Source organism: Larus michahellis, chromosome 9 (genome assembly GCF_964199755.1).
Source record: "Larus michahellis chromosome 9, bLarMic1.1, whole genome shotgun sequence".
NCBI lineage: Eukaryota > Metazoa > Chordata > Aves > Charadriiformes > Laridae > Larus > Larus michahellis.
This window is the reverse complement of record NC_133904.1, coordinates 28,694,870-28,717,793: the sequence shown is the minus strand read 5'-3', so window position 1 is coordinate 28,717,793 and position 22,924 is coordinate 28,694,870. Positions and strand designations below refer to the sequence as shown.

The following is a 22,924-nucleotide window of genomic DNA, read 5'->3' as shown; positions in this document are numbered from 1 at the left end:
GATCCCCTGCCTCCGCATCAGCCCCAGGAGAGCCACCGCAGGGGAGGGGACACGCTCGCTGCGCTGGCACCAGGCAGAGACAGGGCTCTGCCTTGCCCCCTTCCTTTCCCCAAGGTGTGAGGACCACGGTGCTCTGCCTGGACGCTTCCCATCCAGTGGCTGCAGTTTAGCATCTGGAAGGAGGAGCGGCTGGGTTTGGCGAGCAGCTTTAGTGCTGGCCACGTCAGGATACGGGGCAGCAAGCTGAATGCCCCCCTGCCTTTGCTGGGAGCCCTGTGGGGGCTGCCAGGTGAAAGCTGGGGAGCCCCCGCAAGCCGGCTGGTGCGGTCAGCTACCAAAGACGTGCACTCAGCTGGGCAGCCCCTCCACTAGCGAGGACACGGCTCCCCTGTTGCCCACAGGGTTTATCCCACGGGAAGGGCTCTCAGATGGGAATACAGAGCTGTGTCTAAGGGAGATGGGGAGCGCAGCCGGGACCATCCCAGCCCCTCAGCCCTGACGGGGACAGGAGAAGCTCTGCAGGAGGTGGCCAGCCCCTCGCCTGGAGGGGAACAGCCTGTGGCAGCGGAGGGAGGGAGCAGAGCCCGCAGCAGAGCGGGGAGAGGAGGAGGAAGCAGAGCAGAGGGTCAGGCAGGTGTGAAGCTGGATGAAAGGATGAAGACATTGAAAATGAGAGAAAGAGAAAAAGAGCACCAGCCTGCAGCCGCTGCTTTCGTTTCAAGCTCTGTTTTCTCCCTAGCTGCTGGCACGACTGGAGCAGACCCAAACACGGGCAGACGCCAGGACCCCTGGCCACGGAAACATGCTGAATCTCTCCCCCAGAGGCAGGGGACCTGAGGATCGCACGCTTGCCCTCTCTGGCCAGCTGCTACTTACGTTCCTGTCCGCTGCTCTCCTGGGCCAGGTTCTCTTTGCTCTTGTAAAATGGAAACTTTCGAGAGAGGCGGAAACTCTTTTTACGTTTCGTTTTGATCGACTGAAGAACATGGAGATGGAAGGGAGGACAGAAAAAACAATGGTGTTTAACGCATGTGGGAAAAATTAAAATGAAGAGACAATGAGGAGCTGTGTCAGGGCAGTTACCCTCAAATGAAATCATGGAGATTACATGAACACTGTAATGCAGGAAAAAAATTAAGCATGGAGAAAAACATGTGGTAGGGATGCTGGGAAGCAGACGGGGCAATCGGCAGCTCTGCAGGGGTAGCCAGGCTGTTCTCCCTTCCTTGTCCGCGCACTAAGCACTCCGGGTGAGGGCAGCTACCTTCACCTGCGTGAGCTGCCTGCAGCAGCGCCCAACCACGGGCTGCAGTGGGACAGGCTCTGCTCCCCCACCGTTCCAACCAGGGGTCCTTCTCCAGCGCTGTCGCACCATCCCAGGCTCCTCTGCTCACCCTCAGCACAGCCATGGAGGATTCGTGCCGAGCAGACGCAGGCCTGGGGAGGTCCAGTCGTGCTGTTCTTTGCTTTGGGATTGCTCCAGCTGCCCCACCGGGAGCTCTGGCTGCCGGGCTCATCCTGCCCCCTGCTAGCTACCGGCTCCAGGCACCCCAGTGAGCCCCGCCTCGACACTTACCCTGTTGGACTCAATCATGCCAGTCCTGGCGTGGAACTTCACTGTTTTCAACCGCGCTCTCTCCTTCTTTTCCACCCTGATTGGAAGTTAAATGGGAGAAAGAGCTGCTAGTCCCCTACCTGTTCCCTCCGTGCTACCCGCTTGCCTCCCCAGGTGGCTCCGTGCACCCTCAGGTGTTGGCCCCATTGGCAAAGGGCAGCTCCTTCTCAGAGAGGGATGGAGGTGGAGCTGCCTGCCCAGGGCCGGGCCAAGGCCAGCATCTGCAGGAGCAGGAGAGGGGACAAGCCAGCCTTCCTGGGAAAGGAGGGATGGAGGGCAGAGATGGATGGGGCTGGCGCTGCAGACCTGAAGGCAGTTGGCAGCCAGCTCCTCTGCTCCCTGCCACTTCCCATCTTATGGGACCTGGCTTGCAGAGCTGGGCAGGCTGTCAGAGGACACAAGGACAGTGCTGCGACTCTGCTCTCACTTGGAGCCACGGGGACGCCATCCCACGGGGGACCACAGAGGGGGCTGAGTGCTCCCCTCCTCACCTGGAGTATCACCCAGCTTTGGGGAACATCTCTCCAGGCAGACCTGCACACAGCTCCAGCTTGCGACCGGAGCGCCCTTCATGCTGCACAGCCACGGAGGGGCAGGTGGGCTGGGACCACAAGGAGATCCTACCCTGAGCAGACCCCCACGGGCTGCAGGGCTCGCGGGGGCTGGGAAGCTCCAGGAGGCACCACGCGTGACAGCTCCCGCTGACACACACTCACCTTTTCTTGCTGGGGATGACCCCGATCTGCTCGCTCTCGCCATGGGGCGTGACAAGCCTGGCTTGCCACCACTCATCATCGGAGGCGTTGATGACATGCAGGATGTCCCCATAGGAGAAACTGAGCCCCTGGCTGGGCAAGCAACTGTCCCGGGTCCGGTCGTAGTCAAAGAGGGCTCTGCGGAGAAGCAGAGAGAGGAGCGATGCCTTCCCCATGCACGGCCAGGCAGCGAGGGCAGCAGCGCTGCCGACCTCCCAGGGCACTGCCACCTTCATACCTTAACAGATTTAAACCCAAACTTTGGGGACGCCTCCTGCCGAGGCGAGCAGCACCACGCAGCCACCAGCAACCCCCCCGCCACCAGTGGGCTCAGCGCAAGCCCCAAAGCGTGCAACGCAGGAATGAGCGCTGGGCCAAAACAACTCGCTCTTGACCTTAGCTGCAAGACGCACACCAACCACAGGCGCAGCGAAGGCGGCTGTGGTTAGCGAGCAGGCGAAGCTCAGGCGGCCCCAAGAACGCGGCAGCGCAGGAGGCCCCGGGGCTGCTCCCCACCACCCCTCCTGGTGGCTGCGGGGTCTGGGAGCGGGACCGGTAACATCAGACCCCACTGGTGGGCAGCCGCACTGGCAGGGACCGCGGGGTGCTTTGAGCACACACTATATTTACCTACAGGCGTAATTTACTCCAGAGTCCGTGAATAAGGAACACCTCTGAGCATATATATCTGTTTCTGCAACTGATCCTTTTCAGACGCCTAAATACTTCCCCTGAGAACAGTTTATTGAGTTAAAAATTATCTTCAATATTAAACTAACCATCTACAGAAAAGATTTTTTTTTTTTTTTTTAAAACTAGAGCAGCACTAGCACCCTTCCTGCACACACTTTATCACAGGCAGCCGCCGCAGCCTGTAGCCACAAGCTGCTCTCAGCGGCTTCACGTGCAACTTGTTCTACTAATGTCATATCTCAAACCGTGCCTGCTCCGATACATCCACTTCGCAACAAGCCAAGCCAAGAGGACAGTGACTAAAAGCCCCACTGCTGGCAGCAGAAGCCCCGCGTTTGCTCCTGGGACATTGGCCCTGCTCGCCCCACGGCCCGACAGAAGCCCAGGCACCACAAACACTGGTTTAATCCTGGCACTAAGGAGCCTTCCTCAAACAGGAGACACCATCTGCCCTGCTCATTAACCCCTGGCACTCAGCTCCGAAGGGGGTCTGATAGCACACGGTGCAAAGAGGACCGTGCAGCAGGTCCCTGTGGGGCAGCAGAGCTGGGAAGGCACTTCTTCAGCCACATCCCTGCTTCGGCGCTGCCTGGGGAGCGCCGGGCGATGAAACCTTTGGAGTCACGTGGGAATGGGTTCAGGCAGCTGATCTCAAATGGGCTCAAGGAGGACTCTTTGGGACGAGACCCAGCACAGCCCTACGTGTCCAGGTACCCCCAGCCACCAGGTCGCTGCCCCGTTCCCAGCTTGCTGGGGGCTGGGGCAGCTCCTGTGCTGGGTCGCTCTGCACCCAAGCGTGGCCTCCAGCACGCTGGAGCCGGCAGCAAAGCACCACAGGGCACTTTGGCCAGAGGCAAGCAACCCTCGCAGGCAGCTCCCGGCCAAAAGATAAGGCTGTGTGCGGCCGGCAGGGACCTGGTCGGGAGCAGAGCCGGAGCCAAGGCCCCAGGAAACTGGTCAGGCCGGTTCCCGAGCCCAGGCGGGTGCGGGTGCCCTGCCCACACCTGCACCCTGCCCTGCAGAGCAGCGCCAGCCCCGCGTTGGCTCCTGCCTCCTCCATCCCACAGCAGGATCTGTGCGAAGGCTGGACTCTTGCAAAGCAGAGGCATGAGGCATTTGCTTCCCCAAGGCATGATGCTGCTGGAGGCCAACCCCTGGCCGTGTCGGCACCCAGGCCCCACCGTGGCTGGCTGCCCCCTGGGGTGCAGGGGACAGGCAGCAGCACGGTCACTCTGCTCTGCCCCCCGCACACGCAGCCAAGAGAGCAGATGGTTTGGCTGGAGGGCAGGGGAGCAGTGCCAGGGACGCAGCACGGCATCCTCCCAGCGCCCAGGCACAATGCCTGCCTGTGCCCCATCACCACCCGGCACGGCCCCGGAGGACTTTGCCCTGCGGCACCGCAGGAACCTGCCTCGCCCCTGCCCATGCCACACAGCTGCGGCTCTGAAACACATGGCAAGCACCAGCACCCCCAAACGGGCTCCGGCAGGCACTCGGGTGCCCGGCTCTGGCCCCGTGGACAGCACACGGGGTGCAACGCAGCCTCACGGGGCTGACTCAAGCAGTTGGGTAGTAAGTCCTGTAATTGATGTCCTGTCCGTAGCACAGCAGCTCAGCTGGTTTCGGGTAAACTGTGCTCGAAACTACCCCGCCCAGCAGGGCTGGGGCAGCCCGGGCGGCTCTCGCCAGCACGTTTGCGGGGTGCACGGCTGCCAGAGCTGGGGACCGTCGGGAAGGGCCATGCTGGGGGAAAGCTCTGTCCTGGGATCACCCTCTCAGCTCCTGCCTGGAGCCACCTGGGCATATGAGGGGGGACACAGCACTGCGGAGGCCACCAAAGCCACGTGGAGGGATGCATCAAGAGATGCGAGATGCTACAAGCAGCCTAGAGCTCTCTGACTCGCAGTCATGCCCGATATCTGCAACACCTATCGAGGCAGGGAACAGGAGACTCACAGGCTCAACTCAAGCTGGACCCAGCCTAAACCCTGCACCACTCACGAGGGCGTCCATAGGACAGCAGGGGAGCGAGGACAGGACTAGCAAGATGATGTTTATTCAACAGGGCCTCCAGCTCACTGCAGACCCCATCATGGAGCCCTGAGATGCTAAATCAAGCAAGATGCTGGCAGAATGTCATGGGAAGGGGTGAATTGCAGGAACGCAGAGCTGCAGCTCTCCCCTCCTGCCAGGCCGGGCTTGCACCAGGGCCGGCAACAGCCTGAAGCCCCTCTGCACGGAGCAGCCACGTGGGAGGAGAGGCAGGCTGAGGCTGATGCAGCCTCAAGCCCTTGTCATCCTTCCCACGGGGAAGGAGAAGCACCCCCTGCTCCTGCCAGCCCCTACCCGCAACAGGCTGTTCAGGGCAAGGATTTACAGGATTATTTTAATTGCCAAGTTAAAATTACTCATTAGCTGTCACCCTACTCATGCCGTGGTGGGCAGGAGGTGGCAGGAGGCAGGCAGCGAGCAGGGGCTGCCCCAGCAGAGCTGCATGGCTGCTTAACCCCTGCCTGTCCCTGGACGGAAAGCGCACCAAGGGCTCAGAGCAATAATCCTCCTAAGAGCTCATCTCCCCTCCAGGCAGATCCTGCCGCAGGAATGGCGGGAGGAGACGGGGAGAGCCTGTTAGCAGGGAATGGTTCGAGGAGAGCGCCCTGAACGCTGCCCTGAGCGGAAGCGGTGCTGGATGCCTGACATTTCCCAGTTTCCCAGTGGGTCGGCCTGGCCAGCAGCTGCCCGGGCTCCACAGAGACACCAGCACTTTCCAAAGCGGAGCAGGCCTTGGAAGAGGCACTTGAGTGCAAAGCACCCAGCCCTGGTAAACCAGCGCAAAAGCACCGCTCTCCCTGCTGCACCCCCCGGGCTTCAGGATGCATTGAATCGATCACACTCCCCTGGCCTCCATAACACCCATCTGCTGGGGTGCTGCATGGTCCAGGCGGCACCGTCCCAGCCTGCGGGGATATATCCATCCCACCCGCAGCCATCCCACCCGCCTGGGACACGGGGGCTGAGCCTTACCGGACATAGAGAGATCTTTTCTCGCTTGTCCGGAGCGAGCCGGAACCGGAGCTCATGCTGCTGTTCATCATCTGCTCTCTCAGGTCATGGATCTTGGACTCGAAGCGGCTGTACTCTGCGGGGAGAGAGGGGGTCAGCGCTGAGAGAGGACACGGCAGCCTGTCCGTGGGGCGTCTCGCCCATGAGCCAGCCCGCTCATCCCCGCACACGAGGGAGGGAGGACAAAGCTGAAGAGGCTGCAGCAGCCTGCGGGACTCCAGGCAGAGCACCCGGAGTAGGCAGAGCACCGTCTGTCCCCAAACCCACACCAAAGCCCTGCGCTGGCAGCTCGGGAAAGGGCTGCTGAGACCTCCACGACCCAGCTGCAGCCCAGCGAGGGAACAGCTGGGCAGGGCTCAGCAAGCCGATAACCTACAGAGCAGTTGAAAATATGCAGAGAAAAAGAGCCCCTCCAGGAGACTGGCACCCACCCGCCGGAGCCATCAGGGGGTCCCCAACCTACCACTCTGCCAGCAGCGGAGCCCCTCTCCCCTGCAGGCACTGGAAAAGGGGAGGCAAAGCACAGCCCCCACCCATGGAAGGGGAGCAGGGAGGAGGAATTCACCTTTCGCTCCTACATCCCAGCAGCAGAGACCCGCAGGAGGAGCCAGGGGACCCTCCAGAAGCCACTGCCACCTCCCTTCCAGGCGGTGGGACAGGAGCAGCCACCACACCGGCGCCTGCCACTGCGCCGGCCCGACCTTCAGCTGGGTGTAAAGGTCGGGCTGGCAAGCAGAGGGTGGAGGCACCGGGGAAGGTTTGCTGGTTGACGAGCAAGCGCAGCACCGTGGCACCGGGAAGGTGCTGGCACCACCACAGCCCACCAGGAACCCTTGATTTTGTCCCCTGGGCACACCCTGCAGTTAGAACCCCGTGCCCCAGCAACAGGGGACCGGTCTCATCTCTGCTCTAAGACTTGGCTAGAAAGCCTTCTCCACAACCCAGCAGTTTAGATGTGGTTTGGGTGGGGGTTTTTTTTTGTGTGAACCGGAGTTCGGCAGTGGAGGCCAGCGCTCGTTGCAGAGCAGAGCCCCCCGGCAGCGCGGGGTCTGCGCAGGCTGTGCCCAGCCCGTGGAGCTGTGCCGTGACGGGGCAGCGGGAGCAACGCGCTGCGAGGAAACGGGCTGGGTTTGCCAGCCAGCCCCTCACTGTGCACAGGGAGAGGCGATGCTCGGCGCAGAGGTTGCGGGGTTCTGCAGCTCGGCATTTCCTAGCTCTCCAGCCCCTCACTCCACAGCTGGGCCCACCTGGGCATCCCCCTCCTGCACCCAGCCGCCACAGATGACACCATTTTACTTAAAGACAGAAAAAAAGGTGATCTATGCAAAAACCGCCAAGCAGCACACAGAAACTCCATGTGAAGCTCCTTCCCCTGCCACGGGACACAACAGGGTGCCACACGCCGGGCAGTGTCAGCTGCTCAATGCGGAGGTCACCAGCCCCCCGCCAACTCCAGCTGCTCTGCGCCGAGGGGTCCCCACTGCCCCCGCCTGCCTTCCTGCTAGTGGAGGGAAACGCAGAAGCAAGTGAGGCATGGGTAAGGCTTATTGTACAAGAAAAATGAATTCTGACACCAAAGCAGCGCTTTTGCGCTCCCTGACCTGCACCGGGGTTTTGAGGAGCTCCTGGCAGAGGGAGGTGAGCTTCATCCTGCTCCACGCCTCTCACCCCACACGGCAAGGGGGGAGAACACCACAGCATCTGCGTGCAGCTTATTCTGCCTCAAGATGCCCATGAGCTCTTATATCCTAGAGAAGCATCTGTCAGGAGTGGGTACAGATGCTCCGTAAACCCTCTTTGGTACGGAAGGGCTATTTCGCCCGGAAAGCTGCTGAGCTGGGTGCTACAGCCCCTGTCCCCAGTTGAGTCATCCCAAGCCCCACCGGGGGCACAGACTCTCTGCCCACCCCGCACCGAGAGGACCACTGCTCCCTGCCACGTGGGCTCGCATCCCTCCCGTGACAGCCTTCTCCCCAGGAAGGCCAGCGTGGAGACCAGGATCGGGCGGGCAACAAAGGGCAAAAGCAGGTTTAGCTGCCACTGGCATCAGGGCGGGGATGTCGGGAGGGCAACCTTTGGGTGCCACCACCCTGCCAGCAATTGCGTCCCCTGCGTGCAACCCAAGGGCAGAGCTCTTGAACGCCCCCGCCTCAGCCAGGGCACTCCATGGAAAGGAACTTTCCAAATTTTGCTGGAGCATCTGTGATGCTTGGAGGGCTGGGAAAGGCCTGCTGGCATGACAAGAAGCACGAGCCAGGCTGGATGCAGCAAACTGAAGGACACAGAGGCTGCTCTGGCTACATCCCCTGGAGAGTAAGCCAAATCCTGTCCTAGGAATGGTCTCCCAAGGAGCAACCAACCCGTGCTCGCTCTGCCTGCGGGAGGGCACAGGGCGGAGGAGTGGACGGCCCCAAAAGCAAACCCGACACCTCCCTCCCAGCGAGGAGGTAAGGTTACCCCGGGACAGAGCACAGGATGCTCCCAGCTGCCACCAGCCCCCCTTTCTTTGGGTGCTGGAGCAGCCTCTGAGACAATTACTGACAGATAATCCCCAGCAAGCAACGCTCCTGCCTTTGCTCCCCAGCTCACAGCTGCCTTGCCTTCCCATCCTGGCAAAACTTGCCCAGGAAGCTTGCCCGTGGTGGGGAGGTGAGCCACAGCTGATCCTCACCTCGCTGGCATTCCCATGGGACCCAGGTGCCGGACGCATTCAGGACACACTTATCAAGACTGAAAAATATGCAACAGGTGACCCGGGGCCTCTTGCCATGAGTGTGCAGGACGTTTGCTATTCCCACTCACCGACTTGACAAACACACCGCTCCAACCTCCAACTGCCTGATCCTGCGCCACGGGACAAGCGCGGCGCCAGCAGCAGGATGCGGCCCTGCACGCCCCAGTCACAGCCTGTTAAGATCAGGCAGGGATCCTGCCTGCGCCGAGGATCCTCGGCACCGGCACACGCTCACATGGTGCAGGTGCAAATGTACCCAGCGGAGCCAAGGGGATGGCGGGTCTGCAGTCAATTTCTGGGCACCGGGAGACAGTGCAAGGGGAGAAAGCGCTGGCAGAGAGGGGAGCTGCATCGGAAAGCAGCCCCCAAGCATGCATAGAGCCTCCTGCACATGCCCTGCTCTGTCTGGCACACAAACCTGCCTGCACAGGGCCAGGCCGGCTCTGCTGGGCCACGAGCAGAGCCCAGGGATACTCATCCACAGGCTCCAGCCCAGGCACCTGCAGAAACTCCCCCCAGCTCTGAGCCCGCACACCTTCCAGCCCCGGGGTTAAAGTACAGACACCTCCTTGTACCCGGCACACGTGAGCGGAGGGGAGGACGGAGGGGAGGACAGCCATGGGGAAAGCTTGGAGGCTTTTAAAAGCAGCCCTGGCACTTCCCTTGGAGCAGCCAGCTCAGAGAAATGCTGTCATGCAAGTTTTTGTATTTTCAGGTGAGGAATACTAAGGCTTTGTTCCATGGGGCGTGAGGAGGGGGAATTGCCAAACCCAAGCACTGGTGATAGCAGCCGGCAAAGGTCAGGGGGAGAAGCGCTCAAAGGGAAGGGGCCTCACAAACAGCTCGGAGGCACCATCACAGGGAGCAGCCTCCTCCTCCTCCTCCGCTGCATGCAGCAGTGGTCAGAGGCGCAGTGGCAGGATGGTTGCTCCTCTTTCTATCCTTCCCTGGTTTTTGTCTTTGCTCCTTTCCACTCTTAGTGCCTGGCAGGACCCCAGAGGGAGGGCACCTCGCTCCCCAAGACCCGCGCAAGCAGCCTCTCTGCTCCCTCAGAGCACCTGAGAGGTCAGATGCAGTGCATGCAGGCATCCACGGTAAAATCATGGTAAAACCCTGCCCACACTCATGTACAACAGAGAGATCCCATCCTCTGCCTCTGCTAGTGGGGTAGAACTTCTCAAAGCCCCTTTCCACCAGCATCTCCTCCTTTGGGCATCCTACAATCCAGCTCTCCCGCTTTTTCCACAGCCACGATGCACGCACTTCCCCTCGAGGGGACCCAGCCTCACCCACACGCGGGGTTCATGCCGGGGAGACCTTTCTCCTTGGCTCCCAGGCTTTCAAGCCTCCAGAGCACTGAGGTCAACCCCCGAGATACACCAGTCCGTGTTTCACAGCAGCCACGCTGCCTCCCAGGGTGGCTGCAGCCCCTGTGCTGGGTGCCGCTGCCCGCACGTGCCAGGAGCCATCACAGACCCGGAAAGCCACCGGCTACAAAGCACTGACATTTCAGCCTCGGTCTAATGGGGTTTCAAAACATTTTGTCCTGTTTGACATTTAGGAACCACTCTGGGTTGGCGTCTTTGCCAAATCTCAAGTGCCAAAGGGAGCCAGAAATACAAGAACATTAAGTGCTTCCTGGAAAGAAAGACAGAAAGAAAAAAAAAAAAAAAGCCAAAACAAACAAACCCACAGCACACCCCTGAGCAGCACTAACGGCTCCGCTGGCTTCTGCCATGGGACGGAGGAGGAACAGCGGGGACAGGGACCTGCAGGGCACTGCCTGGTGATGCCACGGAGGTGGCACAAGGCAAGGGGCAGGCGAGGGGCAGCATGCTGGCATCGGTGGAGAGGACCAGAGCTGCTGTGGCAGAAAACCAGCGGGGCCCAGGACAGTCACCTCCCTCAGGGGACATGAGCTGCCACATCCCGGCACGGTGCCGCTCGTGACACGGACACGGCACAGCAGCAGCCCCCGCAGCAGCTCCCGGCCCCTCGCCCGCTGGTGGGATGCCCTCCCCGCTGCTCACCCTGCCCGCCCGGCGAAGGTCTCGGCAGGGAGCTGCCAGGCCCCTTCCCGCTGCCGCCAGCCACCGGCTGGCCCACGCAGGGCCCACCCCCGAGGCGGGACCACCGACTCCCGGCACCTTTGCCGAGGGAACTAAGGCCGGCGCTAACGAGAGGCGACGGTCGGGGTAGCGCGGCAGGCGGGACGCTCAGAGTCGGGGACGAGCACCCACCCAGCACCGAGGCCCCGGTTCCAGCCCCGCCGGCCCGGTGGCCACAGAGCAGTGCCGGGAGCCCACCGCGCTGGGGGTGGGGGGGAAGGGAGCCCCCCAGGACGAGGTGGGGAAGGGAGTTCCCCACGACGAGGGGCGGCCGCCGCACCCGTGAGCCTCGACGGAGCCCCCAGCACGGCCCGCGGGACCCGGCGGAGCTGAGACCCCCGCGGAGCGGGGCCTCGCGCTGACGCCCTCCGGCGAACAGACCCACCTCTCCTCCCCTCCCGCCACCGCAGACGACCCCCCGCCCAGCGAGGTCCCCCGGGGGCCCGGCGGAGCCCCGCTCACCTGCAGGCCGGAGGGGGCGGCGGGCCCCGGCAGCGGCCCCGGCCCGCACACAAAGCCGCGCAGGCACCGCCGGCGGGACGCGGCCGCCCCGCCCCCTCCCGCCGCGCCGGCCAATGGGAGCCCGCACCTCCCCCTCCGCTCCCCGCCCCCCGCCAATCGGCGCCTCGCCGGCCGCCCCGCCCCGCCCGCGCGCCAGGCGGCGCCCCGCCCCCCCTCCTCTGCACGCGGCGCCCCGCCCCCGCCCCGCCCCCCGCGCGCGTTCCCGGCTGCCGGCGCCGGTACCTTCGGGCCGGTACTGCGCGATGATGGTCACCGTCTGCCCCGCCCGCTTCAGCGCCGCCGCCGCCTGCTCGTGGGTGGCGTTGCGGAGGTTCACGCCGTTCACCTGCCGGGAGAGAGCGGCTCTGCTGGACCGGACAGACCGCAGCTCGCACCCACGGGCCTGCCCTGCGTCCCGGCCGTCGGCACTGCTGCCCCCGCCCCGGTACCGCGGTACCCACACGCTCAGTGGCTCGTCACCCATGCCCTGTGCTCCCGGTACCACCTCGGTACCGGCAGCTCTAGTACCAGCATCCCCGGTACCCGCCCCCCGCCGGCCCGGGCACTGGCGCTGTACCGGGGACGGGGACCCGGCCAGCCCTCCCTGCACCGCGGGACAGATCCCGAGAGGCTGCTCCGATCCTGCGCACCCAGGGACCACGTCCACACTGGGGTCGCAGCCGGATCCCGCCGCAGCGTGCCCGGAGGCAGCCCTCCCCGCTCACCGAGAGGATGCGGTCTCCCCGCCGCAGCTCCCCGCTGAGGTCGGCGGGGCCTCCGGCCAGGATGAAGGACACGAAGATCCCCTCGCCATCTTCCCCCCCGACGATGTTGAAGCCCAGACCAGTGGAGCCTTTGTGCAGGATGATTTTCCGGGGCTCCCTGGAAGGACAGACATCAGGGTGAGGAACAGCGGAGACATCAGGGAGACACGGGGACAGGGAGACATCAGGGTGAGGAACACCAAAGCTGGTGACAGGGTTGGCTGTGCCCGGGCTTCCTGGCACGCTGGCGGGGCTGGAGTCACCCCAAAGTGTGACCTGGCGTGACTCAGACTCCGGCACCGAGGAGGCTGATAAACCAGGAGAGGTGCGGGCAGTTGCACGAGTGACATGAGACGGAGCACGCATGGAGACAGAGCATCCGCTGTGAAATCACGCACAGAAAAGTCAGACTGCGAGACGGCACCGGCTGCCGCAAGCCTGGGCACTGAGGATGGCGTGGCCGGGCCAGGAGAGGGGGATGAAGCCCCTCCGTGCCCGTGCAGCACAGTGAGCGTGCCCGCAACCCCAGGCACCCCCACGCCACAGGCCCAGAGCAGATCAACAGAAATCCTGAATTTTTTGATGATGACTTAATTCTTTTGCAGCTCAAACAATAGGCAGGCAAAGGCAGAAAGACTGCCTGGCATGGCAAAAATCCTGCGTCAATTTTCATCTGGGAAAAAACCCCCAAGTCTGATGGGAACAACGGCAGCTCCCAGCTCAAGTGCTGGATTAAAATAAGGACTAAATGACGCCAGACAATTAGCACAGGCTAGTGATTGTAAGCCAACACGACACGGGGGACCATCAGCACATCCACTGAGGTGACCGGCTGGATCCTGGGTGCTCTGGGGGATACTGCAAGGACTGAAGACCTGCCAGTGAGCTCAGCAGCCTGATCAACCCCGCGCCTGCCAGGGAGCAGAGGAAGATCTCTGGGAAGTGGTAGGAAAGATGCTGGAGCCCCAGGCATGGCACTGGATGATGGCACCTGCGTTGGACCCTAAAATGCTGTCAGACTTGTGCTAAGGGGAGCTTGGGGCACTGGGGTGGCTGGCCCAGCTGGCCCCCCCATGGCTGCCAGTGACAGCCAGGGAAGGAGCGGGGCTCAGGCGGCACGAGCGGAGCGGGGACGCAGAGGAACAAAGTTTGACTGAGCAGGCAGCATGGAGCCCCGCAGCCTGGCAGCATGCTCTCATGCCATTCTTGCAAGAAAACATCTTTTTCAGCCCCCTGGGCATCACTGCCATCACCAGGGCAGGTGGGGGAATGTTTTGGTGCTTTCACACACCTGCAGGCGGCAGGATTTACCTCTAGGGACACGTGCCAGCACCCCAGGAAAAGTCTCCCACCATCCTTCCCCGTGGGTTAGTCCTGATGGGCTGAATGTCACTTAGTTCCAGGCAACCGCCTTATAAGGAGCAACAGGAGCAGGAGACGGACAGACAGAAGTGCAGAATGCCTTGCAAGAAGGTCTTGGTTGGCTCCTGCCCTGCCCAGACCCTGGGCTCAGCACAGCCCGACCCTCCTGGCTCTCACAGCCGCTCCTGTCCCCGTCCCCGCGCCTCCCCCCAGGCACAGCAGCATCCCGGTCCCCTACCTCTGGTCACGCTTGCTTCTGTGGCCTCGCCGCTGCCTGGAAGGGGACAGGGATGGCTGTCCCCTGTAGGACATGGATGAGGAGACATTGACGGTGAACATTGTGGCGCGATAGCGGCTGGGAGGCGTGAGGGGCAGGAATGTTCTGAATGCTCTGCGCCGCGGCCGCCCCGTGCTGCCTGTCTCTGCCTCTCCCCGGCTGCGGGGCCAGTGGCTTCCCCAAGACCCACATGCAGGGTTTTTTATGGAAGTGCTGAAAGGACGCAGGCTTCACTCTGCTCAGCCCTACGGACTTAACTCCTTCCTGCCCCTGCAGGCACGGGCAGCACAGCCCCAACCAGGGGGGGACAACCCGCGCAACGGCAAATCCACAGCCCAGGTCCCCACGCCTGCAGCTCCACGCACACCGTGCATCCCCGCAGCCCCTCGCTTTCAAACACAGAGGTACGGCAAGCGGTAACTCCAGCTACGCATTTCTGATGGGGCAGAGGCTCAATCTACCTTGCGACCTCCAGACAATACCTGCTTTATCCTTATGGCCTTCAGATGAGTCGGAGCTCTGAGCCAAGCGGGGCTGTAACACAGGGCTGGGATGCACCAGGACCAGGAAGAGACCAGGAAAACACCACGGAAAGGCCATTGGGGTCAAAAGAATCTCAACCCCAAGTACCCGGGATGCCACCAGTGCTTGGCTTAGGGGCGTCTGTGAGGGTGCAGGGAGGGCTGCAGCCATCGGTCCCTCTGCAGCAAAGCTACGCCTAGGGCTAGAGCTGTCCCAGGGGAAGAAATGGGTCGGATTTCTGGTCTGCAAACCCTGTCTCCAACCAGCTGATGAACTTGCTCTGCCACTTGGGTTTTGCTGCTGCCCAAGCCCAAGAGTGCAGGAACTGCCACCCCAAATCATCACGGTGGGGAAGCATCCCCAGCACTCAGCAGGACCAGACGGGTTGGTGGAAGGTAGAGAGATGCTACAGGAACCAAGGATAGGAAATGAAGCCCCAGACAGGTACATTTCAGGTTTCGGTCATGACATGCACTCTCCGCTTTGATCCTCATCCCGGGAGGCAGAGCATGGATCCCGCAGTCAGGATCTGGACCTTGCAGCATTAACACTGGGACCTCGGCACAGAGCGATTGTGGGGATCCTGGGGGCTGTGCGGGGTCTGCGTTGCCATGGAAAACAGATGCTATGGTCCCCAGCCCTGGGTGTTGCAGGACACGAGGGTCACTGGAACCACATCCACACCTGCAGCAGCACTTGTGCCCACGGGAAGGGAAGAGGCTTGGTACTGGATCCAGGCCAGGTCCTCTGCTTCTCCTGGGAAATGGCTGGCAGGAGCCTCCGGGGAGACAGCTGCTTTTTCAGGGGAGTCGCCGCCTTTCCCCACACCAGTAAGATGCATTTGGACAACACTGGTCCCAGTGCACAATCCTGGGAGATGCATGAGCCATCAGGCCTGCAGTGATGAAGCTGTCCTGGGGAGGTCGGTGACGCACAGGAGGTTTGCAGGGCTGTTCTGGGATGGATGCTGGCGGTGCTGAGCCCACTGTGGCTGGGGACTGCGACCCAGCCGTGCCAGCCTGTTTGTCGTGGGGCCCTCTGCAAGGCAGCACCATCCTCTAGTGGCCACCACCACGTGCTGCACCAGGGCCACTGCCGGGCCACCGCTGAGCCATCGCTGTGCCATTGCCACTGGGCCGTGTCCAGCCCAGACCAGGCTGCTCTCTGGCCCGCAAATGAGGAGGTCAGTGGGTGTAGGGAGGAAGACCCTGGTGGGACCGGGGTCCCTGGCGAGAGACAGATGGTGTGTTTTCGCAGTGCCGGGACTCAGTCCCTTCTGTGGTGCAACGTAATGGCAGAAAGCACTGCTCCTGCATGTGGCATCATCCCCCAGTGCCCTGATGGCACAGGAGTTGCTGCCCCCGCCGAGAACGCAGCGCTGGGAACGGGCTGTAGAGCCGGCATTGCTGGTGCCGAGACCAGGCAGGAAACACGGGACGTGGCGGAGGCCAGTGCTGCACAGGTCACGGCGCACAGAGGCACCCGGCCGCGGCCGGGCACCAAGACGCGAGAAACCCCCGTGAAGAAGGGGAGTGCAGCCACTCTCTGGGAGGACAGCGGACCTGACGCCACATGGCAAGTCAGGGTCTCCCACTCTGGCACCTACCAGTGCCCGGCAGAACGGGACAAGCCCAGCCAAGGCTATAGCATCTTCCACCGCAAACACAACCCTGAAACCAGCCTGTGACCTCGCTCCTAACCGCAGAGCCAGCCCTAAGCCTAAGAATACAGCCTGAGCCCTACAGCCCCAGCCCTGGGGACACCAAACCCAGAGCAGGCTCAGCACTGGCCCCGAGGCCATGGCAAGCAGAGGGAAATCTGTGAGCCCGGACAAGCAGAGCAGGACCAGCCAGGTCTCGCCCTCCTGTCCTCAGCCTGAAGCTCTGGAGAAGTTTTACGCTGCTTTTAGGCTCAGAGAAACATCTCCTTTGTGCTCCTCTTTTATTTCCTGGGTTCAGGAAAGAAACCTGCTCGTGCAGTGTAAATGATGCTAGTGGGGAAAACGGGGCCGTGCCAGGGCTGTGCAGGAGGCTGTCAAGCCCAGGGCTGGCAGCCCGTGAAATGGCACCCGGGTGCAGGTGGCATGGGATGCTGGAGAGTGTGGGAGGAGGACCCCAACTCCAATCCAGAGCTGTGTCTCGCCCCCCCGGCCCCTCACCCCCAGCACAGCTCCACTCAGGGACAGCCCGCTCACAGCCTGGCACCAGATGGCACTGCAAGGGCAGGGAACACCAGGGACGGTAAAACAAGTAAGAGAATGAAGCCAAAATGCAGATACGTAAGGCTTGGAGAGGAGCAGGAGGGGGAACGGGGAAGGTGGGGATGCAGCCAGCCAGGGAGCAACACGGCAGGGCTGATCTCAGAGGGAGTGGGCAGAGAGCTCACCGCGGGGGCCCCAAGCTTTGCACCATGCACCCCCAAAGGGGTTTTTGGCCAAGACTCTGCACCGACAGCAGCGATGAGGTCAAGCAGCCAGGGAGGGAGAGAGGGAAGGAGAAGCAGCAGGGATTAGGGATGCTCATGCCTGGTACTCACCTTGTGAAGTCCTCATCCCCGATCATGTGCCGAGGGATGGGCGAGTACCGGGATGGAGTCACCTGGGGAGGGATGGGGTAGGCAGGCTTGCTCTCAACGCTGCCCAGGTAGCCCAGACTGGAGTTATGGCTTATGTGGTTGTCAGCCAAGGATGAGAAGGCTGCAGGGAAGGAGAAGGGCATCAGGAGCAGGAATCCATCTGCAACGCGGATGTGGAGACCAGCCCCATGTTGCCCGCCACCCCAGCACACGCCATCCCCCCCCCGCCAGCCCTGCAGTGCCCAGGCTGCCGCGCCAGCGGCCGGCGGCGTACGTACTGCTGGCGTAGTCGGGGGGCGCGTACATGTCGTTGAGGTGGATGTTGCCGGGCTTGGCCACTTTCAGGTACACCATGTCAGAGGTGTTCTTCAGGGCGGCCACCGCCTCCTCGTGCCTCACGTCCTGCAGGTTCGTGTTATTCACCTGCCGGAGGGAAGGGGCTGGGTAACGTGGCCGCAGGCTGGAGGGCAGGGGCTAATGCAGCCCTGCGGGAACAGAGAGGTTTCCCGCAGCGTAGGTGCCACGGTAGCTCTGGAGACAGGGTCCCATCTCCATGGGTCTGGCCCTCCCGCCTGCAGTCGGTGCTGCACCTGCCCGTCCCACAGCACCGTCCCAGCAGGGACCCCAGGGACGGGGCGCGGGGCTGCTGGAGGGAGAGGTGCTGGAGTTCAGGATCGGCACCGCAGAGACTGCCCCGCTTCGCTTCATGACCGTCTGCAAGCACGGGGCTTACCGCCAGCAGCCGGTCCCCGATCTGCAGACGCCCATCCTTCTGGGCAGCGCCGCCCTCGATGATCTTGGTGATGTAGATGCTGTTGTCCCCGGGGATGTGCTGGTTCCCGATGCCCCCCGCGATGCTGAACCCCAGGCCTGAGGGGGAGCGAGAGGGCAGGTGAGGGGTGATGGACGGAGCCCTGGGCTGCCACCACGGCCCCTCTGCAGTCACTGGGCTTCCCACCCTGCCCCAAACCCATCAGGCAACGGGCCACCCTGCTGCTGTGCGGGGACAGCCCAGCCACCACAGACTGCATTGTGGGGCTGTCCCATACCCCGTGCCCCACAGCATCCCACGCTGCCGGACCACCCTGCGGCACCCCGCGCTGTGGTGGTGCCACCTCACATCCCACATTCCCTGTCACGCTGCCTTGCATCCTGTTGCATCCCATGCTGAGGAGTCACCCCACACCATTCCGTGGGACAGCAAGGCACCCCAGTGCTACGAGCAGAGCAAGGGGTTCACCTTTGGGACCCTTCATCAGGTTGACCTCCATGATGGTCTCTGGCGGGGGCTGCCGGCGACGCACCACGAGCCGCACCACGGGGCCCGCTTCCTTCAGGGCCTCCACGGCTTTGCTGTGCACCACCTCGGAGACGTCCACGTCATTCACCCGCAGCACGCAGTCGTTCACCCTGCAGGCACATGGTGGCCCTGAGCTCCCCTGGGGAACCGCCAGCCTGTGCCACCCTCCTCCGGACACCTCTGCCACCCTCCTCCGGCCACGCAGACCCTTGTGCGGAGAAGAGCTGCTCAAGCTGGCCAGATCGTGCCCTGCCGGGGTGAGAGCTGGGTCCCTCCTGAAGGGGAAGGCAGTGGGGCTGGTCCCCACGCCACGACCCTGGTGAAAACGGGAGATGAGGGGAAAGGCTGGACCCTGCCCCAGGCTGCAGGCGGAAGGATGGGAGCCAGAGCCTGGCGCAGGGAGGGGTGGCTGGTGGCAGGGGACCATGAGCATCCCTGCACTGAGGGGACCTGGCTGTAGGGAGGGGACCAGGGGAGGGGAACCAGGGACCATGGCAGGGGAGGGGCGGCAGGAGCTGCCTAGAGGGTCCCTAGGGAGATCCTGGGTGACACCCTGATGGAGCTGCTCCCCTGGCCCCGTACACTCACCCCAGACGGCCGTCCATGGCTGCCGCTCCCCCGGGGATGATTTTGGTGATGAAGATTCCCGGGTCATCTGGAATGTGGGGGTTGTCGATTCCTCCCGCTATGCTGAAGCCGAGGCCAGAATTACCCTGTGGGAAATCAAACACTGTGTCTTTCCCTGGTGGGCAACCGCTTGCCGCCGGCCCTCCCGAAGCAGTTCTCTCCCAGCACGGCTGCCTGGGGCGCAGGAGCCCTTACAGCATCTGTCTCTCCCCAGGGTGCCCGGCTGAGGGGGCAGAGGGATGCGCGGCCGGACGGGAGGCCGGCACTCATCAGCCGAGGCGCTCGGAGCAGCAGCGCGGAGCACCGACCAGATGGAGCGGGAGAGTGGGAGCCGCCGAGGACCTCCCTCGCCGCCGCGTCTCCACCAAGAGACTCTGAGGCAGGCGGTGAGCTGGGGGACGAGGGGGTGGTCCTTGGCGGAGAAAACCTCCCCTTGCTGGCTGCTGCCCAGGAGGAGACACTGATGCTGCAGCTTGCGCGGAGCAGTGGGGCTTGTGCCAGTCACCAGCATCCCACTCCTGCCCCCCTGCCCACTGCGATGCAGCCCCAGCACGGAGCCAGCCCGGGAGCCGGCAGTGCTGATGCCAAAATTTGCAGGACTGGGTGGAGGGGGCTATCTGGATAGAGCGGGGTCTTCAGTTCTGCTTCTTCTTCCTCACGGAGATGCTTGGAGCATCACTCGAGCTTTGTCCTGCTCAAGTCTGCCCGAGGAGAATGCAGGGCCGTGCCGCATCTCCAGCCCCATCCCGGCAGCATCCCAGGATGAGTGGCCATGGCCCTGTACCGCCTCTCCCCCTTCAGGATCCCCGGTAGTGACACATCACAGGCGCTGCTTCCAGCTCCGGGCTTGATGCAAGTGGACAATTCCTGCTTTTTCTGCTCTGCCTTGAAAATCAGATGGCTCCTCGCCTTGTTTTCTCATGCGGAAGAGCTGACACTTAGTCACATCCTATCGTGCCCGCCTCTCTCGTACACAAGCGGGCTCGGGCCAAGCACTCTCCTGGCTGCCCACAGCCCCAGTGCTCAGCGCTAGGCGATGGGGAGCTCTGCCCTTCGGGGGGAACCCATGGCCAGGAGGGCTCCGGCTCCCCGGGATCCTCTAGCACCAGCAGCAGGCCGGGGCTCACGCTTCTCCCCCGCAATGTGGGCTCAGCATCAGCTCTTGCGGCGACGCGGAGGTCTCTGCTCTGACTTTATGCCATTCATGACCCAGCACGTGGCACCTCCGGGAGCCACTCTCACTACACAATGCTCCCAGATGCTCTCCTGCTGGCTGGGATTTGGCCAGCACGTGACGAGGAGGCGCTCAACGGTGTAAGGTCTGAGGCCGCTCTCCTTTTTTTAAACTGGATTCTGGTTACGCTGTGCCCAGCTCCAAAAAGCTCACTGTCACCGGAGACCCAGCCTGGCCCCAGCAAGGCAGGTTGAGACTGTGCAAAATAGCCTCCAGCCATTCATTGCGCCTGTCTACGGAAGGGTGCGCTCCGATGCTAGCGACAAAACCTGGAAATGATCCGAGAGGTGTTTATTTTTACTTTGATAAGCCTTGAAATGGAAGGGATTTCTTAGCTGGCATCAGGGTTGACGCAGACACGGGGGCAGCTCCTGCTGCGGACACATGTGTGGTGGGTAAACCCAAAGCCATGTTCCTCTACAGACAGGGTGTCCTTGGTTATTTCCCCCAAAACACTGCTGCATTTGCCCTTGGACAACAAGGACATTGACAGAGCAGCAATTCTGAGGTACGCTGAGGGGTCATCTCTGGGAGCCAGACACCCAGCAAGGGGACAGCCTTGCCTGCACGCGCCAGGGTGCTCCTCCTGCAGTAAGACGGGGCCGTTGGATCCCGCTGGGGACCAGGTGAAGGGGAAGGACCTGGGGAAGGTCCGCACTGGCCCTGGCTGCTAAACACTGAAATTGCCTCACGGTTCCGCGCTGCTGGAGAGGGAATTTCCACCTGGGGCTTTGAAATAGGGGCAGCAATGAGTGCTGCCTCTCCGTGCGACCCTGCCAGCTCCCCCCTTGTCCCCGCTGTGGGCTGAGGACAGAGGATGCTCTGAAGAACCCCTGAAAGCAAGGCTTTTGCCTCTAAACTGGGCCCAGAGCAAGAAGCACTCAGCCCAAAAAGGAAGCATCCCCTGGGCTGGTTTCGTCAGGCACGCCGGGGAAGCGGTGGGTGAGGCGGCAGCCCCAGATAACCTTCCGTCCACCCACCTCCATGATGCAGAGCCAAGGGGAGGAGGGAGATGACTAAAGGCAGAGAGGAACAGAAGAACGAGCGATGCGTCTTCCCCTGCGATGCTGGCCAGGCAGCAAGGCCGAGCCGCCCGGCGCGGCAGCGAGAGGAGGCCAGGTGTGCCGTGGGGCAGCCTCCCGCCCCGGCCATCCCCGCTCCGCAGGCTGTGCCCACCTCTCCGAGCAAACCTCGGGCCAGCTTTTCCCACTGCCTCTCCATCCCTCCATCCCTGACAGGGTAAAGCCCCCCCCACCCTGCGCGGTGCCGGATGCTGCCCCAGCTAATTTTAGCCACGGCCGGCGCGGTGCATGCCATCAGCTCCGCGTTGCCAAAGGACAAGAAAAGACTCAAGCAGAAAGTCCCCCCGTTGTGCTCCAGTTTACTAAAAAACCCGTCCTTGCCACTTAGCATCCCCGGGCTGTGTACCCCGGAGTGATGGTGAGTCTGGTGGCAAGGAGGCATCGGTCCCCTGTGCCCGGCTGGGGGTGTGCCCACTCACATGCTTGCACGAGCACCCCCATTTTCCAGCAAAGGCAGTGACAAAGAGCTGCCCCCCCCTGCCAGCTCTGCGCTGGCGGGTTTGTGGGGGCGAGGGTGTGAACGAGGGAGGCGAGGGAGAAGCCTTCCTCCCTCCCTCCCTTCTGGAGGGGTGTGTGGGGAGGGGAGCAGCGAGCCCACCTATCCCCACGCTGCAGGGGCTGTGCGGGGAAGGCGAGCGCGACACCCCCAAAAGCCCACAGAGAGCGCGGGGAGCAGAGACTGATCTCCCGCCGTCAGCTGGCGCGGGGATGCGGGGGGTGCCAGCTGCGCCGGTGGGAGGGCGAGTGGGAAGAGGCAGCAAAAGCTGCCGGCGGGTGAGGAGGGAACACTTACCCTTTCCAAGACGATCTCCTCGTATTTGAACATCCCATCACTGCCGTTCACCTGGGGAGAGGGAGACAGCGCGTTACAGCTCTGTGCCGGTCCGGGGAGGGGGGTGGTGGTTTACTTTTCCCCTCTGATAGCTGTGTGTCAAGAACCCAACCCAAAAGCTGCACCATCACCACTGAAGAAAACCTTAAACGCAATCGCTCGAGCCTGCCCTGGAATTAAACCGTGCGCTGCTTTTCTTTCTGGGCGCGAGCCAAAGCCCGCTGATTTTAATGCACTTCAGCGCAAAGCCTTTATTCTCCCGGCTCATTTCTCCAGCCATGAAAAGGAACACAACTGAAGGCACAAAAAGAAATAACGCCTTTGTTACGCAGCATGTAATTAACCTCGGGAATTCACTGCTGCAGGAAGGAAAGAAAGGGGGTGGGTCCATTTAAAGAAAAAAAATAATGTCTATACATAATAACATCATAAACACCTTTAACAGCTTATATCTTTTAAATCTTTTAGTAGCACAACTCTGTTAAGGGGGAATTCAGAATAATTCATTCTACCGAATTAGTTGGGTGCAAAGGAAATGAGATGCGAGTGTGGGGCACAGTAAGAGGGGGAAACATTGTGCTGCCCTCGTATAAAGAACGGTGTAGCAAGTCTCAGTGCTGTACAGCGCCCTGATCCCCGGGCTTGAAAACCTTCCATACCCAGAGTGTCAACCAAAACAAAAGGGATGCAACTGTAGGCTCTGAAGTAAGAAACGGTAAATGTACAGGTCAAAACCTTCCATTTTCCCCATAAGCAACAATGCACAGGAAAATAAGGCAGCAGTTTCCCTCCAAGTCATCAGGATCAGGCCACAAACAGCCACCGAGGTCTAAAATTTAGCAAGATTTGCAAAGCAATTGGCTACTGGAACATCCAGAGCT

General features: G+C 62.0%; 1 protein-coding gene across 11 annotated transcripts in view; it reads right to left on the bottom strand.

Moving 5' to 3' along the window:
* Positions 1–22,924, bottom strand: part of DLG3 (discs large MAGUK scaffold protein 3) — a 78,813-nt gene that overhangs the window by 8,000 nt on the left and 47,889 nt on the right. For 6 of the 11 annotated variants that reach the window (XM_074599854.1, XM_074599853.1, XM_074599857.1 and 3 more), the window contains 11 exons: positions 22,005–22,055; positions 18,857–18,981; positions 18,209–18,378; positions 17,702–17,838; positions 17,247–17,391; positions 16,930–17,089; positions 12,195–12,351; positions 11,713–11,815; positions 6,088–6,202; positions 2,332–2,508; positions 1,577–1,652 (listed from right to left, as the gene is read on the bottom strand). In XM_074599854.1, the coding sequence (XP_074455955.1) occupies positions 1,577–1,652; positions 2,332–2,508; positions 6,088–6,202; positions 11,713–11,815; positions 12,195–12,351; positions 16,930–17,089; positions 17,247–17,391; positions 17,702–17,838; positions 18,209–18,378; positions 18,857–18,981; positions 22,005–22,055 (1,416 nt within the window). Of the gene's footprint in view, positions 1–876; positions 977–1,576; positions 1,653–2,331; positions 2,509–6,087; positions 6,203–11,430; positions 11,518–11,712; positions 11,816–12,194; positions 12,352–16,929; positions 17,090–17,246; positions 17,392–17,701; positions 17,839–18,208; positions 18,379–18,856; positions 18,982–19,090; positions 19,349–22,004; positions 22,056–22,924 lie in introns of those variants that run through there. The other 5 variants (XM_074599852.1, XM_074599860.1, XM_074599856.1 and 2 more) reach the window with 3 other exon arrangements.